The sequence below is a fragment of the Varanus komodoensis genome, unplaced genomic scaffold, assembly GCF_004798865.1.
Source record: "Varanus komodoensis strain SLA01 unplaced genomic scaffold, ASM479886v1 scaffold25, whole genome shotgun sequence".
NCBI classification, from domain to species: Eukaryota; Metazoa; Chordata; class Lepidosauria; order Squamata; family Varanidae; genus Varanus; species Varanus komodoensis.
Window position 1 is genome coordinate 7,568,610 of NW_025335661.1, and position 19,467 is coordinate 7,588,076.

The window sequence follows — 19,467 nt, forward strand, 5'->3', positions numbered from 1 at the left end:
TGACTCCATCCAGCCACCTCATCCTCTGCCGTCCCCTTCTTCTTTTGCCATCTATTGTTCCCAGCATTAGGCTCTTCTCCAGGGAGTCCTTCCTTCTCATTAGGTTGCCAAAGTATTTGAGTTTCATCTTCAGGATCTGGCCTTCTAAAGTGCAGACCATGAACAGTACCAAAAGACAAATGGGTTCATATGATTATTCTTGATTACATGACTGTGTGTGCAGTCACATGCATGTGCATTTGTGAGAGAGAGCGTATGAACGAGAAGGTGATGCTTATGAGTCAGTAACCATGAATTCATTCAATTTTTACTATGTAAGTATATGCATACAGAATGATATAATGTGCCAACTTCTCTTGAAATATGTGTAAACAGTTTTGAGAACATTATGCTAATCAAATGGTATATAAATACTTCAGATAAATAAATAAATAATACAGCATTCCAAGCCAGAAAAGCTTAGACCCTGAAACTGAGCTAGACAGAGGAGGGGTGGGATACGTGACTAAAATACCAAGATTAACAAGCAGGATTAACCAAGTGACTGGTAAGAACCAGACACCCTCTGATTTTGGGGAAGAGACTGTAGAACAAGCAGGGTCATGGTGGGAGGAGGACTGCTACATCATCAAGCCAAATGAGAAGACCAATTAAGTAATCTCCAACATTTCCAACCACCTAGCCCACTGGAAGTGCAAACCTCCCTGCAGGTGGAGTTAAACACTTTTGGAGATGAAGAGAGATGTGATACCCCGTTGGAAATCAACTTCTGCCACTGTCAAGCATGAACTCCAGCAATAATCAGAGAGATCCCTATTGTGATAGATGCTATTTGTTAACAGCATTATTCTCATTCATGCTCTATTGCAAAAGCAGCTGAGCTCAATAAAGGTTTCTATTTCTGTTTAGAAGCCTTTCACCTTCATCTGCTGGAACAGGGAAGAAAAGTTCTCACAACTTATAGTATCATAGTAAACAGACACACTTCACGTGTGAACACATTTACAGTTGTCCCTCCATGTTCATGGGGGTTAGGGGTGCAGGAACCCTGAGAAAGTGGAAAAACTGAATCTCTCTAGCCCCCACTCCACAAACCTTAACTATGAATATTGTTGACCATACTTGACTTGTAACTGCATCACAATTACCTCTTTTGCAGTTTGAATAACCTTTGTTGTTGTTGTTGTTGTTGTTGTTAGTCACAAAGTCATGTCCGACCCATTACGACCCCATGGACAACACTCCTCCAGGCCTTCCTGTCCTCCACCATCCCCTGGAGTCCACTTAAGCTCACACCAACTGCTTCAGTGACTCCATCCAGCCATCTCATCCTCTGCCGTCCCCTTCTTCTTTTGCCATCTATTGTTCCCAGCATTAGGCTCTTCTCCAGAGAGTCCTTCCTTCTCATTAGGTGGCCAAAGTATTTGAGTTTCATCTTCAGTATCCGGCCTTCTAAAGAGCAGTCAGGGTTGATCTCCTCTAGGACTTACCGGTTTGATTGCCTTGCGGTCCAGGGGACTCATAGGAGTCTCCTGCAGCACCACAATTGAAAGGCCTCAATCCTTTGGTGCTCAGCCTTCCTTATGGTCCAGCTTTCACAGCCATACATTGCAACTGGGAAAACCATAGCCTTGACTATACACACTTTTGTTGGCAGGGTGATGTCTCTGCTTTTTAGTATTCTATCTAGATTTGCCATAGCTTTCCTCCCCAGGAGCAAGCATCTTTTAGTTTCTTGGCTGCAGTCCCCATCTGCAGTGATCTTGGAGCCCAGGAAAATAAAATCTGTCACTACCTCCATATCTTCCCCATCTATTTGCCAGGAAGTGAGAGGACTGGATGCCATGATCTTAGTCTTCTTAATGTTGAGTTTCAAGCCAACTTTTGTGCTCTCCTCCTTCACCCGCATCAAGAGGCTCTTTAGTTCCTCTTCACTTTCTGCCAGTAGAGTGGCATCATCTGCATATTTGAGGTTGTTGATATTTCTTTATATCATAACCATTAGCTTAAATAACCTTTAGCTTAAAGCAAGACCCAACGCGGCAGAGTGCAGCCTGTTCCAGAGGAGCTTATCCTGTGTCATGTTGTAAACCTCACATGCCGCCGCATGACTGGTTGCAAGTCCAGCACATGCCCTGCCCTACCTGGGCTGCCTGCCCCACATGGCTATCTGCAGAGTAGTAGGCAGTAGGCCACGGAACTTTAAAAGAAATCCAATTTAAGTATTGACAAATTTGTAAATGCTCAAATCTGCAAAAGTTAAACCTGCGACCATACCCAACAAGAATGCACATACAATTTGATGCCTGTACAGACTTATTATGGATAGTAAAACATCCATTTTGAAATTGCATGTAATAGTTTCCCTCACTGGGACTCTGATTATGTGTTTGGATCTATTTGGTGAATATAGGCTGCTCATAAAAATCTGTTTTCATACTGTAATAGGACACAGAATCAACGAAGAGAATGTAATTTCATAACAAATATAATGCAGAGTTTCTTTTTTAGTTATTGTTGTTTTGGGCAGCTGTTGTTTGACACTGATGCACACAGACTTCTTTATTTTTTCCCTATGTTTACTCAACTGCTCAAGCTTGAGTTACAATTTATCCAACAGTTTCCCATGATTACAATCTTTCCACAAAGGATGACTAAAAAGACAACAAATGCCTGCTGTGAAACAGTATACGGCTGTTAGACTTCTATGTATGTGAATGCTTCAAACAAGAAGGACCACATTTAGGGCTGGTGTTAAATGTATTTTATCAAGAACTTATTTACTGTCGGTGTTCTTGATCTTTACAGATATGTTTTCAACTGTGGGGCACAAATCAGTGAAGATTATATGATATTGGTCATGTTTTGAGGCATTGGTTTGTTATCCTTTTTAGTTCTAAAATACAACATGAATTCCTTCTATTCATCTCGAGTGAAAATTTGAAGAGAAGGACCATAACTCATGGTCCTACACATGCTTTGTGGGAGGTAGCAGAAGACCTCCAGAGTCATAATCAGAGTTCAGCTAAGGGAGTGTTTCTTAGACACAGTGATATTTGCCAAGCCCTTCATTTTTATTCAATCATTTCTGCTAATATACAGTGCCTTGAAAAAGTATTTATCATTTGACTTTCATCTCCTTTGACTTTCCACATTGTGTTGTCTTAGAAACTCAGACTGAAATGGACTGAGTTTAGCACTGTTACCACTGAATGTATACAAAATACTAAACACTGTGAGGGCGCAAGATTTTTTAATTGTGATTCAAAAGTTAAGTAAACAAAAACATACTAGATCTTGTTGAATGCATAGCATTCAGCAGCTAAGTCAAGACTTGGTAGAAGCAGCTCTGGCAGCAGTTACAGATGCTTGGGTATTTTTCAGCTTTGCACATCTGGGCCCTGAAATGTTTCCCCTTTCTTCCTGGTAAAACTTCTCCAGCTCTGTCCAGTTGAATGGGAAACATTGGTAACAGCAGCTTTCAAGTCTTGCCACAGATTCTCAATTGTACTGATTTCTAGACTTAGATTGGGCCAATCTAAAGCATTCTGTTTCTTGTTTCTAAACTTCTCCAGTGTTAATTTAGCTGTGTTTTTGGGTCATTGTCCTGCTGGAAGGTTAACCTCCATTCCAGGTACTGTTAAAAATATCATGCATTTTTGTGTACATGAATCTCCCTCTAGTACACACATTTTTGCAAGCAATTTTCCTACATATACTTATTGTATGCTATTACCTCAATGCATACAGGCTTCTACTGGAGAACTGTAACACTTCACATATTAATTCAGATAATGCAAATTAAGTTGGTTTCTATCCAATGTGAACAAAACACATTTCACCCCATCTCTAGTGCTCTAGTGCAAGGAATACCAAAGTCCTTAGGCAAACTAAAAGCACTAATTGAGTTCTATTCAAACCTGCCCATCCTAAGTTTCATCAACTAAGCGTTTATTTTGCAGTATGAAAATGCAGAATTGCAAGTGATGCTTTGAAAAAGGTGGAGTTAGGACTATATCTCATGTCCTTGCCTGATGGAGAATAAGGTGTATAATACATTCATTTTTATTACAATAATTTTGGTAATTTATCTCTACACATTTGTTGGAGAAATGATACCATTTTATAGAACATGGACTTGTTTAAATAGAAAAATGCAAATAATGCTGAATATTTTTAAATGTAGAATTGCTCATTTTAAATATTTTAAACTGATATGCTTCTGGATGTTGTAGACTCATAAATTTGATTTGCAGCTGGCATGCAAATCTCTGCCAATTTGCTAATGAATGCAAAGGTTCTTCAATGTTACAATCAAACTGCATTATATATGAAAGAGCTGCTATACTTGTTTTCTTATAATAGCCATTTCAAATGTATTGTGCACATATGCAGCATGGCAGTCCAATAGAGAGTTAAGTGCACTTGAGTCCTTTGCTTGAATTGTTTTTATTTCCTGTTTTGTGTTGCTTTGGACTGTGTCCCATGTGATCCAAATAACATTGGGCAGACAATGGTAACAGCAATAGCAGTAAACTTAGCAGGAAGAGAAATCTGAAAATATGGCATGGGGCAGTGATTGGAAGGTGGGAAATCTATCTATTGAGTGGTTGGTTCCTCAAATCAATCAACTTGTTTAGGGCTCATTCAGGCCTTACCTGTAGCTTCATGCACAATATATGTAAATACAGGGTCCATTTCAAAAAGAATATTTGAAGTCTAATTGCCCCCCTTTTCTTAACATCTTTTTACAACCATTTGGGGAAAGGGTGAGAAACTACCTTTGGAGTAAAGGATCATACATCCATTACCAAAAAATCCAAAGTAGAGTTTCCTTCTCCAACCCAACTGTATATAATTAGCCAGTTAGGGCAGATTGGGACTGAGCCTTCAGGGTTAGATGAGCATCTCACTGAAAGTAATGGAATGTGGATGGACATTTGCCTGTGGATGTCATTCTTCTGCATTGCACTATTCTAACTGTAATTTTGCATTTTAATACATGAAAGAAGGTTATATAAAATTAGACAAACTTTCACCTAAAATTAATGGCAGTTGACAAAACTCAAGGAAGCACAAAATATGAAACATAACAATTCACAGCAACAATGAAATAGTCATTATAAACAGTAGACAGCTGAATTCTTTAAAGATGTTTTAAAATACTTAAAAGGCCTTGGAGAATTTAAAAATTGGTGCAGAATAGAGCTGCCAGGTTGCTGACGGGGACTGGGCATTGTTCTCATATAACCCCAGTTCTCCGTCAGCTTCACTGGCTCCCCATTGAAGTCTGGGCCCAATTCAAGGTGTTGGTTATGACCTATAAAGCCCTCAATGGCTTGGGACCTGGTTATCTAAAGGAGCGCTTGTGTCCATATATGCCCTCCCACCCCTTGAGTTCAGCAACAGATGCCCTTCTCCGGGAACCCTCCGTGAATGATATTAGGTGGCGCCCCACCTACGGAATGCACTCCCCAGAGAGGTCCACCTGGCACCATTGTTATTTGTTTTTTGGTGCCAGGCTAAGACCTTTTTATTTAAAACTTATTTTAATTGTTAATTTATTATGTATTTATACAATTTTAAAAATTTTAGCCAAGATGTTACTTTGCTTTTTAATCTTTATTGTATTTAGTGTTATTTATATTTTTTTAATTGTGTTGTAAGCCGCCCCGAGGCTTTGTTGCGATGGGGGCAGCATAGAAATGGTTTAAATAGATAAATAAATAAAAATAAAAACAACTTCACCTGGCACTTAAAAGATAATACTATATACACAAACACATGTCCTTGGGGAAGAAGTTACACAGATGATGTACCACAACCAAAAATGCCCCTTTTTTGCTATCAACCTCACCTCTGATGGAACAGAAACTAGGAAGGAAGCATCTGCTAATGACTGCAATGTATGGGCAGGTTGATATGCAAGCAAGTTTTCCTTTTTGCTTGTGTTCCAATTAATCCTGAATTACTTGGGATGAATGTGTTGCCATGCAGGACTGACAGGCAATGAGATCATGCGCATGGCATAGCAAAACAGGGAAATCACCTTGTTGTCAAGATAACAAGGATGCATGACTGTCTTCCTCTCTTACCAGATGAGGGGTAGAAGCAGGCATCATCTTCTCTCAGGGAAATTGCCACACAGCCAAGTCTGATTGGCTGCATGGACCCATGACATCATAATGTTCACAACACAATTCATTGGGTGAAGAAGAAAGAAATTTAAAGTAGGGATCATGCGGTAGCATTTCCCACTTACAAATAGTTGTGAACCCCCTCCCCTCAACAGGAAAGACCAATAAAGTTATGCATCATCATAGATCTTCTTTCGCCCTCTTCTGAGAACTAAACTTTATGATAATCTGGCAAGTCACGAATTTCTATCATTTCCCTTCACAATAGTCCATGTTGACTCCTGGAAGTGCCTTAGTCCTGCTAGGTCAATCAGAGAAAAATGATAGTTCTAAGAAAGATGGGCAAACTTTTGCAAAACACAGTAGCATCATGAAGCCTGTAACCACCTGGGAAAAATCACTTTTCCTAAGAGCCATCAGGGCATGGAAAACTGTACTAGAGAAGGAACACAAGGACCTTCTTATTCCCTTGCTGCATGGATAGAGTTCCACTTCTGTCAGCCAGTAAATGGAGTTTAAATGACAAAGTTTAGGGAATTGGGGGATGGAGGGGTATGAGAGGTGGTGACCCTCAGGCTCGGGAGGTGGGTTGAATTCTGGGGTAAAAAGAACATTCTTATCTTGATCTTTTAAAGAACTTGTTTGAAATTACATCCCCCGCCACCAAAACACATACACAAAGCTTATATCTAAGTCACAGAAGAACATGTTTTGCCAGAATCCCTGTGGGCTCCAGGTAACCAATGTGCATCATAAGTCAGGTTACTTTATTCTGTACTAGTGGTACCCCCCCACCCCAATAAGGCCTGAGAATGGCCCCAAGTATACTTCAGCCTTGACAGTCAAAGCCTTTTCTATTTTCAAAAATCTGTCCATAATAAAACTATGGGGACACGTGTAACTATAGTGTGCATGGGAAGTCACTATGTGTGAATGCATCAAAAATGTTAATGAGGAAGATGAAATGATCTGACACATGGCAAGTTCCCAAAGCCATGGCACAATGAACCATGAACTGTATGCAAGAGTGCACTTGCAAGACTGGTTTTCCATACCAACATCCATGAAGCAGGCATTACCAGCTGATTGTACAAATCAACTCCCAGGGGCCTGCTCAGGAACCATTCAACTAACAGCTTGTGAATGCACCAGTTTGCTATTTGTAAGATGCAAGAGCTGTTCAGCACGTGAGGCTGCTGTCTGGGTCACTGTGACCTTGTTTTGCTGCAGTGCTGCTTGAAAGTGCCTTTATTCTTGTACTTGGGAAAAACTGGCCCTCATTGTAACCCTAAATAAAAAGTCTTCTGCTGAGATGATTTATGATTTATTTAGATTTATAACAGACATGGTGGGAAGATGAATGAATAATACATGCCTCATTATCTGATACATTTTGGATTACTTAGAGAAGACTAGCTGAGAGTTGCCCTCATTTACAGTTCCTCTGATTAGGTCTTGTTTGGCTCCTTAAAAGAGATTCGGCTGTTTGTCATTCAGCATTATAGCAGCCAGGCGCTGGAATTAATATGTGCTGAAGATGTTTGTGCCAGACTGACTAGGTAGAATACATTCATTTGAATGATAGAGTTTTAGCTAAAGTGCTTTCCCGACTCTAATTTATCAGCTTGCTTCTGTTTTGTACAGCTGACTCAAAATGTCTTAGAAGTCTTTTTTTTTTAATGAGAACTTTCCTGCAATTTTGTTCTTTCCTGTCCTCTGCACAACCATCCCAGGGAGAAAAAGGCAGACCAATTTGGAGATTTTTTTTCAGAATATTCACCAAGTTTTTGTGTTATATGCCACATCCCTGCCTATAGGTACACACACACCCATGGCTAAGTTCATGCCACATGATAGGCACCAATGATTTGTGAGCCATGGTTGTTTCAGAGTGGCTAGTCCTGCTTGTCAACCACACTCAGTCCTCTCTGGCTCGGTTCAGAGAACATGACAGACCATTCAGAAACAACCATGGCTCAGAACCCAACATGGTTTAACTTATTGTGTGTACCCTGCCCATATCCTGGAACAAGGCTAGGCCTGGAACAATTGGAGAATGCAAAATGGCAACTAGGCTATCAACACAGTGGTAATGGTGTGATGGTGCGTCCTCCCTCTGCCCCCTCCCAGATTCCCTCCATAACGAGGAAAATTTTGATATACCATTTAGTGGAGGGAATGAAAATGAATTTTCAGCCTTTGGATCTGGGCATCTGAAGACAAGGCTCAACCTGATATCCTGTCTACTAGTGTACCTGCTCCATTTGAGCTGAAACTTTTATTATTACTTGCAAAACTTTCTGTGTGCTGATATACACGCACTGTAGAGGTGAAAATAATTAGACCATAGAAAAGAAACCAGTCTTTGATTCAGATGATGCTGGAGATATCAAAGCATGGCACACAGCTCTTCTTTCATATTCATCAAAGAATATTAAATCAGAGGAAAAAAGTACTCCACTACACATATAGATAATAGAGGCTTCCTTAATGACGTTTTCAGAAAATGTAATTTCCCTTGGTTTATGTCCCCAACTCCTGCCCACATCTATTCTGCTTCTTATAGAGCTTGGAAAATAGCAATGTTTTTACGGTTGTGTTTTTGTGTTCCTGATACATATCATCCAATAACAATGTTCCCTGAGTAAAGAATAGACTGACAGAGATAGCAGACTGATCCAGACTGTTTCATTTCTTTTGGCATTATTAGTTTCTAGATAACTTCCAAAATGAAGCTTGCCATGTAAATATGTTAACTGCCCTATCAGCTGAAAAATGCTTTTCTGCATAAGAATGGCTAGAAGAAAGAATGAACAGAAATGGTTCATGCTACTGATTATTTCTTTTATGCGTGCAACATTTTACCCAATCTGTCCCATGGGACTATTGGTCAATGTTCTGGATTTGTGGCCCAAACCACTTGGAATTCTGGGTGGAAATAATGGCCACCTGGGTGATAGCCAGATTCGCATCAGTACATACTCTGAGATCTACAAACAACTTGCTTCCCAATCAGCTTTCTCAGAGGAGGGATTAACCATCAGCAAATCAGTGAAGCTCAAGCTAATTGAAACTGTCCATGTTCCACCCCAAAACTCAGTTCATCTCATTTTAGCTTCCACTTGAGAGCTTTTTTGTTGTGTTCTGTAAGGCCACATTCACATTTGCTTGCAGATTTTTAAGTGGGCAGCCAAATGCATACTTGCCCCTCCATTGACTAAATCATGAAAAGCCACTTATTTCAGGTTCAGTCTTCCTTTCTACAGTAAACATTTTCTGATTTGGCAGCATAGTGTCAGGACTATATAGCCTTTGCCAAGAAAATGTGGTCATGTGTGTAGGAACAAGGCAGGTTCTGGGAACATACATGCCAGAACAACATTCTTGTACATCAACAGGATACAGAAAAATACCAGTCTAGGCCAAATGTGAGGAGGCCATGGGAGATCCAGGGCTGATTGGATCTCTTATGGTGTTGGAGTGTTTCAAGGCAGTTCTGAAGTAATTTCAAGCTGTGGTGCTAGAGGAGGAGGGTGAAGCCTTTCCTCCATGATAGTTTCAAAATCTAAATGGCTCTCTAAGGGCATAATTCTATGCAGGTTTAGACAGAAAATGGCCTACAGCTCCCAACATGACCCAACAGCTTAAAGATTGTACCCTAAGCAGCCATTTGTCTCACAGGGGGAAAATACTCCAACTGCATATTGAGGAGAATGAGCTAGACTGGACAAACAGCAGAGAGAAAGACTTTGCCTCTTTCAGTGCTTGGTTGACTCAATTTTCTCCTTCCCCCTTGGTGCAGCTGCTTTCAATGTAGGCAAGGCAAGGCAAGGCAGACGATGGTTCTGGACTGTGGCTCTTTTCCTTCGATTCTTGTTTCCAGTTGAAGCAATCATAAAATATCATAATCCATCCATCAGTATCACAAGTTCCAATCTGTCATTACATTTCTATCCCGCGTTTTCCTAATGAACTTCCTCCACATTTTATCAACACAATAACCATGTGAAGCAGGTTAGGCTAAGAGTCATGGACTGAGCTTCCTGTGGCGGTGGAGGTTTGAACCTGAGGCTCCAGTGTTCTCGCCCAGCACCCTGTCGCTACACCACAGTGGCAGACAGGACTGGGAAGAACATAGCATACCACGGTGTTGCAATCTGTTGCTTAACATTTATTTTTGCTTTATTTATTTGATTGATTGATTGATTGATTGATTTGTTTAAAACATTAGCAACATGCAATCTGGGCAGCTAACACAGTATAAATTCAACAAATGGCATTCATAAAGTAATGCAATGAAAATATCATAATAAAGAAACAAAATAAAAGCACAATAAAATAATTAAATAAGCCTAAGTGTAGTTACATGAAGGGTGGAAGAAGCACGAGCAGACCATCATTCTAGTGTTAATTCAGGAGATGATAAATACCTCTTCTGGTTTGTAGTTACCACTGAGAACTGCCTTCAGGATATAGTTCCAGTGCACAGAAGAATCAGAATTGCAGAAGACCACTTAAACCTATTAGACCACAAGCTTTAGACCATTAATCTAAGTCTAATTTAGTTAGAGTCAACAGATTTTGAGGACTTTTATCTATGCTGTTGTGATCAGTCAGCATTGTATTTGACCTAAGTGCTATTTCCCATCCATGACATCGATGCAAATAGCAGAGGGAAACAAGGAGAGAAAGAACAGGATGCTACTGAAAAACCCAATCAGCAGGAGTCAAAATAGTTGTTAAATGCCTGTCTGGTGTTACTGCTTATTTCTTCCAATAGTTGATACCTCCCATGATTGAATGTTGGGCAGCATCTCCTGGTTTGTGTATGCTTGCCCCATATTTTTTAGTCCATATTTATGATGCTTCACCTGCTCTAAAAGCTTGTATCAAAGTTCTCTCTGGGGAATAATTCTCAGTGACAACATACACATAAACTCCCCCCCCCCCACATCTCTGTATGTGTGTATAGTCACTTATATTACAAATATCCTATCTACCTGAAGTTCTTCTACCTATTTTCTGAATGTTTCCAAGTATGATGATGCAAAGTGGAATTATTACTATTTTTTAAGCAAGGTCAGTTTAAAATCTCACTTATTAAGGCTTTGTATCGATTATTGCATGCATTTATAGTAGCACTCAATTAAAAGCACACTAAACTGAAAAGAGAAAAAAAAGAGTGTGTAGATGTAATCAATTTGCACTGTATAATGGACTGTGACCTTTGAATATTTTGCAGAACCATTAGATGAATTGAAGATCCGGAGCCACAGCACTGAACCACTACCAAAGCTGGAAAACAAAGAAAGAGGAGGTCACCTTGGGACATCTTCCTCCAGAGAGCCAATAAAAGCTCAGGAATGGGATGGGACACCAGGACCCCCAGTTGTGTCAAGTAGACTCGGAAGGTCTTCTGTTAGTCCAACCATGTTGGCAGGAAATAATAGCTCGGGTAAGTGGAAATATAAAGAATAAAAAACAAAAACACCACTAACTGACTTGCGAGACCACATGCCATCTCACATGGCATTCAGCAGAAAATAGATCTCAAGATGCACATATCTTAGACTTCAACCCCAAGCATTCCTGACCATTGAATTTGCAGGCAAAAACTTCTGGAAATTGAAGTCCCAAACACCTGCCTGGTTCTGTTCTGATCTAGCACAACACCTAATATTTAAGAATAGCCTATACTGGATGCCACAGATTAAGGCAAGAATGGAGCCTTCCATTCATTATCATTTACCTTCTGACAGCTTAATAGAATGGCAAAGTCCAAAGCATATCATCCTTGCTTTTATTATTTTTCCAAAATCTGATGTTCCTGATTTGCAGTTGATTTGTAGTTCCTGAAGCAAAACTGTCTTGTTGCTGATCGTGACAAGACCCAAGGTAGCTGAGCTGAGACCTGTTAGTACTCTGGAAGGACCGACTCTTGCTGGGGTCTTCACTAAGCTCTTATAACTTACTGATGCTACTCTTTCAGACTAAGATAAGGCAGTGACAGATTTTCATTGTATCTTAATAGTGAGTTTAGTACACATGTCTGTTCTGAGTTTCTTGCATGCTTATAACATGTTGATTGAGCCCTGAATTATACATACATAAGTCACTTCATCTCAATTGGTTTGGCAGTTAACCATGTCATCAGTAAACCATCTCTTTGGATTGGGATGGCAAAAAAGAGATCGCTCTGTGTGTGTGCGTGTAGAGAGAGAGAGTTTTCAAAAATAAAACTGCTCTTGCTATAGTGTGGACGAGCAGCTATAATGACCCATATTCTTTATTTAGTCCAGGCTACATACACAACCCCTATTTACTCATTCAGAAAGGAGTTAAACTCAGTAGGTGAAGAGAAGGAACACTCCAACCGTCCCCTCCCTGTCACTCTGTTTGTTGCCTTGACTTGTGGAGGGCCAGTGTTTCAAGAGGAGAGTTTCCTTTATCAGTGGAGTAGAATGTTGTAGAATGTGAATAGAATGTAGATTTTTCATAAGCAGAGAAGGCTCTTCGCTTCAGATTGCAATCCTTCATAAATTGAGGCAATAAATGTGATAAGGGAGAAAGGAAGAGTTTCATGCATTTAGCTTACTGCTTTTTGAATTCCTGAAGAGGGCTTCAGACACATCATACAGATGCAAGCCCTTTTGGTTTCCCCATACTTTCTTGTGCACTGGTACCCAATCACAAAGAGGAACATTTGTCTGATTACATGAAGAAAGTCTTTGTGATTTCTGTGATTATCTAAGCATGGGGAAAAATACAGATAAGATCATGGAAATGGCTGATGGCTGACTCAGCACACTACATGGTTCGCACCAATGCTGTTCCATGCCACCAGAACAGAACAGCCTTGGGACCAGAGTGACCTTTGGGGTGTCGTCATCAGCAGCATCATCATGCTTGCCTCCAAGAGGAAGTGAGCACCATAAACCCACAAATCCATCTCTGGCCCATTCCTGGCCTACTTATCACCCCACCTCCTAACCCCCAGCATTACTCTCCTTCCCTTCAAATACTTGCCAGTCTGGTACAGCAGCAGCAATAGTGGTGCTTTGGACACATGAAGAAACTTAAGAAAGAGGGAAATATTTACCATTCTCCCCTACTGTGAGCACACAAGACAAAAAAGCCCAAGCAGATCTCCTTCCATCCTACTTCAGAGTTTTGTAGGTAATTTTCCACAGTTGCTGCCCTGGCCTCTTAAATGTTTCCAGAGAAGTAGGGAGAGGAATGGGCAGGAGGAGGTCAAGGAGTTTCCAGGAGAGGGAGGGTTTGAGAATTCAGATTGGATTGGAAGTAAGCTGACCCTTTTCTCTGGTTTGGGGGGTGGGGGTGGGATCGGCTCATGGCATGAGCAACCAGACACCCACCTCCATGACCATATGGTGAAAATAAGGAGGGTGTCCATGGGAACCAGTGTGGTTTAGTGGCCAGATTGACAGACCTAGGCAGAGAACACTGGGGTTCAAATCTCTGCTCATCCATGAAAGTCATGATCAGCTCTCACTCTCATGTGTACAGTTGATAGTTGACAGCAGGCAGTAGTTTCTACAATGCAGTGGAACATATTTCTGAGCAGGAGAAGTTCATGTTTTTGAGCTTTCCTCTCAGAATTATGATATGTTGTGTATGGGAGATTCCATTTGGTAGTCTAATTGAACTGAGGTCAGCAAGTTCTCAAACTCCTCTGAGCTCTCTCTTACATCAAGGCATGAGAACACAGCAGTCCCTTGGCTCTGCAGAAAGAGAGAAGCAAAATAGGTAAGATAATACCTACTATGTTCAACCAACTTCTTTTGTTTGATATATAATGCTACTCCCAGGACACCAGAGACAAAATAGGTAAGGTGAGGCATCTTGCTAAAGTGATTTCTACCTAAATTAGAAGGCTGAAAGTTTACACACACTCACCAATGGAAAGTGATCTAGCAATAGATAAATGTCTTTCTTGGACTGTGAATCAGTTCTGTTGCTGAGTGTGTATAAGTTTCTCTTCTCCTACCCTCTAGATTCCTAAAATTGAGATGGTTACAAAAACAGATTGCAAAGCAAAAACAATTGTAATTGTGAATTGCATGATAACAATGCAGGCCGAAATATTAAAATCAGTTTAACCACAATCCATCAGATGGTGTGACACACTGAGGCAGATTTGTTTCAATGGCCTTAAGTGCACCCAGTACTGGAATGTAATGGATTGGAATTATGAAGTGCAGAGATTAGAATTTAAAATTACTAGTCAACCTATCTGCTTCAAACCCTGAAACAGGAAATGATATTATGCAGGGAAAGGAGGGCACGGTGAATGAATGTGTGTGGGAATCAAGGGAATATAGCATAGTTTTTATCTACTGTTTTTACAAATGGCTAGGATTCAGAAAACCTATGCAAACCAAAGAGTGGACTTCTAAAGACGCCGTTTAGTGAACAAAATGGCATAAGGCAAAAAGGAATTTTGGAGGCATTTCAACGGGACATTGAAATTAAACATGACGTATAAGATAAGGTGTGCCCTGGAGTTTGAAAGTAAGCCCACTATACACCTTGTCATGGGATATTTACCGAGCTAATGATGTTACTGATGTTATTTGTATCATGTGGTATAGGGATGAGTGTTGGTTTTGTTTTTTAAAGAATTGACCCAATTTTGACTTCTCATGTCTATAAACCAAGACAGAGTTGCATCTTGCAATCTGCATTTTTGTAACCTTTAGGATGAGCTTGTCGGCAGAAGTGGGGAAGCATGCACGTATGCATAATTGAAGGAAAGTGCACAGAAAAACACCTTGGAGGAATGGGAAGTACTTGGGAATATGTGTGCATTTGGGGCACATGAGTACAAAAATGTATGATTTCTGTATGGATATTGTTTGTAATGCTAATGCATGCAGAGATAAAATACAGCAAGTGTGACCTTAAAAATCCAAAATCCCTGGGGAAATAAATTGACAGATTCATCCACTCCAAAATTATCTGTGCACATACAAGTAACAGATAAGCCCCATGCCTACCCTTCCCATAAGGCAATGCCCAGCAAGCTGCTGTGGTTCTCCTTGTATAAAGAAAACACTGTCTCTTGCTTCAGGAATGTAAAAGAACCAAAATTTCAGGTCGTAAATGCAGGTGTGTGATGGTAAATTTTGAAGTGTAGGCATTCATTCTGACAGTCCCCACAGTCACATTTCCAGGGACACTCCAAAAATGCATATCCACTAAACTAGTAGTTCTATTTGTACCAGAAGCAGGTTGTTTGTAAAGTGAATGGCTGGAGTTGCCCATTTGAGACCAACCCATTGCAAAATAACTTGGATTTTGGAATATATTGCATTTGGCAAAGGGAAATAGTAACTGCTGCTAGAAAATAATCCCCCTCCCAATCTATGTTCAGAGAAAAGAGGGAATTCTGAGGCAGGTGGCACATGATGTCAGCATCCCAGCTAATAAAGAGTTTCCAGCACTGCATCCCCTGTGAGCCTGCATCCCACTACCTATAGAAATGATAGCTACATTTCTTTGGGGTGCACACAAGAAGTCCTTAACTCCTAATGTGGAAGTTTAGACAGAAGTTCAAGAAGCAGGTTTTCGAAAAAGTGGTCCTCCAAAAAGAAAAAGGAAATTGCAGTGACAGAGTGCACCTGGCATGCCAACCCAACTGCTTCTATGCAGTTCCTCTTTCCCGCTGGGTGGATGGATGACAGGATGTCTGCAGCAGGACCCAGCTGGTGCTGATGCTGCACAGTGGGTCACAGGCATTCATGCTGCTCCTCTTGTCTCCAGGATGAGAATGGAGGGCAGGCAGCCATGTTCCTCTCCACATCCTTCTCCATTCCGAGGCACAGCTGCGCATTCCTATAGCATAGCATTTGGTTCACCTGAGCCCCTGTTTTCAATCCACTTCTGAAACTGTGTATGCTGCCTTTCAATTAGGTTCAATTGCTCCCTGTACATGTCACGATAACTGGGATTCTGCTTCTTTGAAAGTAGGCAAATTCCCCTCTGAGTCTGACAATATTAAGGTGACCTTGAATGCTGTGCTGATTATTGTAATTCAAAGCTACGTGTCATCCTCTTGTCCCTTGGATAATTTCTCAGGGATGTGGCTTCCCTGGTGGTTCCTGGCATCTTCCATCAGAGGGCTTCTTGGAGGAGTAGTTGTCAGTGATTTTTACATGCAGCAGCCTCAAAAACATGCCACTGCTGTTTCAGTGAAGAACCACAGGGGGTCCACAGAGTGGAGGGCTTCATCCAGCTTAACTCTGAATGTTTTAAAGAGCATTTTCCAGAAAGTTGCTGTCAGCTAGAATGAGATGTTTTGCATTGCCACCTGCTGCTGGAAAGATGTACCACACCACATTGGAAGAGGAGTTACACATCCTACTGTTTCTGTGTAGTTTTCTTTTTAATTCTTTAACATTGCAAACCTGACACTTTGCCAAAGCATTTAACAGCCAGGCAGAGTGTTTTTCCTTGGAAGTGAAACTGTGGATGACTTACTAAATGTTCTTAGGATCTCAGAGGAAGGAAGTTAATGCATTATCCATTTCAAATAATAAGGTACAAATGTTGACAAAGGAAGGACACTTGAAACATTTGGCTTCATTCACCTATGCAAGTTTTTAAAGAATTGTATCTTGATTTATGTAGCAGGAGGAAATCATCTGCACTCATTTCCACCCTCTGTTTGTCAGTAGATGAACCTTAATCAGCTCTCCCTGCCAAACCGAGCTATCAAGAGTCACAACTGTTATTAGTTGTTTGACCCTCAGTGATTTCAGATTGTTTTGCTATTGCTGCTACACACAGCCACCCTTGGACTTTGGGGTAACTAGGAAAAGAACTCAGTGACTGGGTCTAGGTGTAATTTTGATTTCCCATAAATCCCCTGACAGAACTTCAGGGAAATTGAAATGGCAGCTAGGCTTAGTCACGCAGGAATGCTTGAAGTACTGTCCAGAGAGCTGCTTTTATTAGGTAAGACCCAGGGCACAGAGGAGAAGCTCCAACACCCTCATTTTGCACAGGACCCTCTCAAGGTGGAACCATCCTTGCATTGGCCTTCTTATCATCCCTGTCTCTTGAATCATACGCTAGCTCCCTGTGTCCATGACACTTCAATCAACTGCAGGCTGCTGACCTGGAGGCACAAATGTGTGACCAGGAAATATAATCTTGGAATTATTTGGAAGTGCTCAACTGGCTTAGAAGTTTGGGTCTTTGGCCACACAAAATTATTTTAGTATTATTGTGGAGTCTTTACCTTTATCTCCATTAAGCCTCTTTCCAATTACTGGTGAAGGGCATCATCTGAAGAGTCAATTCTGTACAATTGAAAGGTGACCAGTTGCCTTACAGTACAGAGGACAGTCCTCTGTTTGGCAGAAGACAGTTTTCTCTTGGGGAATTCCTGTGATCATGACTAATAGCTAGGAATAGATTCTGCCTGCTGCCTCCCTCTATTGATAAGGCAAGGAGACTCTGCTTTATGGGAGAAACAGGTTGATGCTGATGCTTCCCCACCCTTGATAACAACTTTGAACCAGATTGGATAATGTTCATAGGAGTTCCAGTGCAGAGGCTGCTGGCACTAACCAGGCTATGGGGTTAGTAGTACCTCATTCTGAACAGAGTTTTACACGGCACTTGGGCAGCTGTCTCCATAATTCTGCCACTGCTCAAGTTTTAGAGTGACAAGATAAAGATCGTAATCTGTATGAGGTCACTTGGAAAATAGGGCCATGGTGCCAGTGAGGGGCACTCTTATACCTGCTTTTATAATCTGAAATATCAGATGGGCAAATGAATTTTAAATAATGCTAAATACTTGTAGATGTCTGTGATGGCCATAATTTATTGTGCATTTGGAATGGCCAAATTTAGGACCAGTGAGATGGCTTTTGGCTGAATACTTTGTATCATGCACCAAGTTTTTCCATTGTATGTGAACAAGATGCTTCATTAAGTGTTCCTTTACCCCAGACTCCTTTATTTATAAGATCTCCTTAAGTAGCCACAAAATTTAAAGAGTTTACAGTGCATTGCCGATTTGTATAACTAGTCTGGGCATGCATCCAAGGCACTATTGTCAGCATAGTTTTTGTCAGCTAGATCTTTACCTGGCATCAGGTAGAGTTAGGATGTGATGTGTGACCATTGGTGGGTTGTTGATATAAGGTAAAGTTCTGATACAGTTGCTATTGAAAATACCTAAGTTTTCTTGACAATTTTCCATGGTCTTGCAGACCATTTAAAGCTGTAGTCACAGGATTTAAAAAAATAGCTTAAAGAATGCTGACTAGCTTTGAAATGTAGCAATATATTTTATTTGGTTTTGTAGCATTTCAAAAAAAGGTTTGTGCTATTGAAAAAATCTTGCAGTGGTTCACATTATAATATAAATTAAAAATATATTAGTTGTATCAGTAGGTCCTTGGGGAAGCAACCAAAGGTTTCCATTAACCTGCAGGCACTCTCTGTCAGGGGCGTACATTAGTACCTTCACCCATAGCCTGATACCTTAGGATTTGGCCTTCATACATGTACACTTTATCTTACCTTTCCTCCATAATTTTTATGTACTCTGCATGTCACTCTCAATATAGGGAAACCAACACTGAATGTAATGCTGCAGTTTTCAGCCTTAGAACACTGCACAGTCCTCCAGGATCTGTTATTTCCAAGTTGCCGTTTTTGTCAGCTCAGTTACTTTAAAAACAGATACCTATAAATAATACTAATCACTTTTGTAGTCAATACTTGTAGAAACAAACACATTAAGATGCTGGGCATTAACAGGAAACTTCTAAGACTAGAAAACTGAAAGTTTCAGTGGTCATTTCATACTGGAAATATAATGCGAGGAAAGTAAAGAGGAACAAACACCATCTCTCAGTATGTTGCAGTCTATTTCTTTGATGCCAGATGAAAGGGTTGGTAAAGACATGATCATCTTTCATGATGGTGCATATGCCCAATTGAACATGCTGACATTTTCCTCTTTTGTTGAGATGAAGAAAAACAACTCAGACGTTCAGGTACATAGGGCTTTTTTTAAACAGTGCTAAAGGAGGTTGTATTAACTGCAATGATGATGGCATGTTGTGGATAATGGACTGTTTCTATTCACAATAACACATTTGTGTATGGCTATCAAGAGACAATTTTTGAGATGCCATCTTATGCATCTTCAGACAGACAGGAAAAATAATCCTACAATTCATATCATTCCTCAGTCATCCAAGCTGGGAGTTGTAGGGCATTCTAGCATTTACACAACAAAGCAGAACATCAAGAACAGAACAAAACATAATGAAAAGACTTAAATTTA

General features: G+C 40.5%; 1 protein-coding gene across 1 annotated transcript in view; it reads left to right on the plus strand.

Moving 5' to 3' along the window:
* The window catches only part of NYAP2 (neuronal tyrosine-phosphorylated phosphoinositide-3-kinase adaptor 2), a 160,412-nt gene that overhangs the window by 113,458 nt on the left and 27,487 nt on the right, over positions 1–19,467 (plus strand). Inside the window, 2 exon segments of the mRNA XM_044432989.1 lie at positions 11,380–11,592; positions 13,935–13,985. Of these exon segments, the coding sequence (XP_044288924.1) occupies positions 11,380–11,592; positions 13,935–13,985 (264 nt within the window).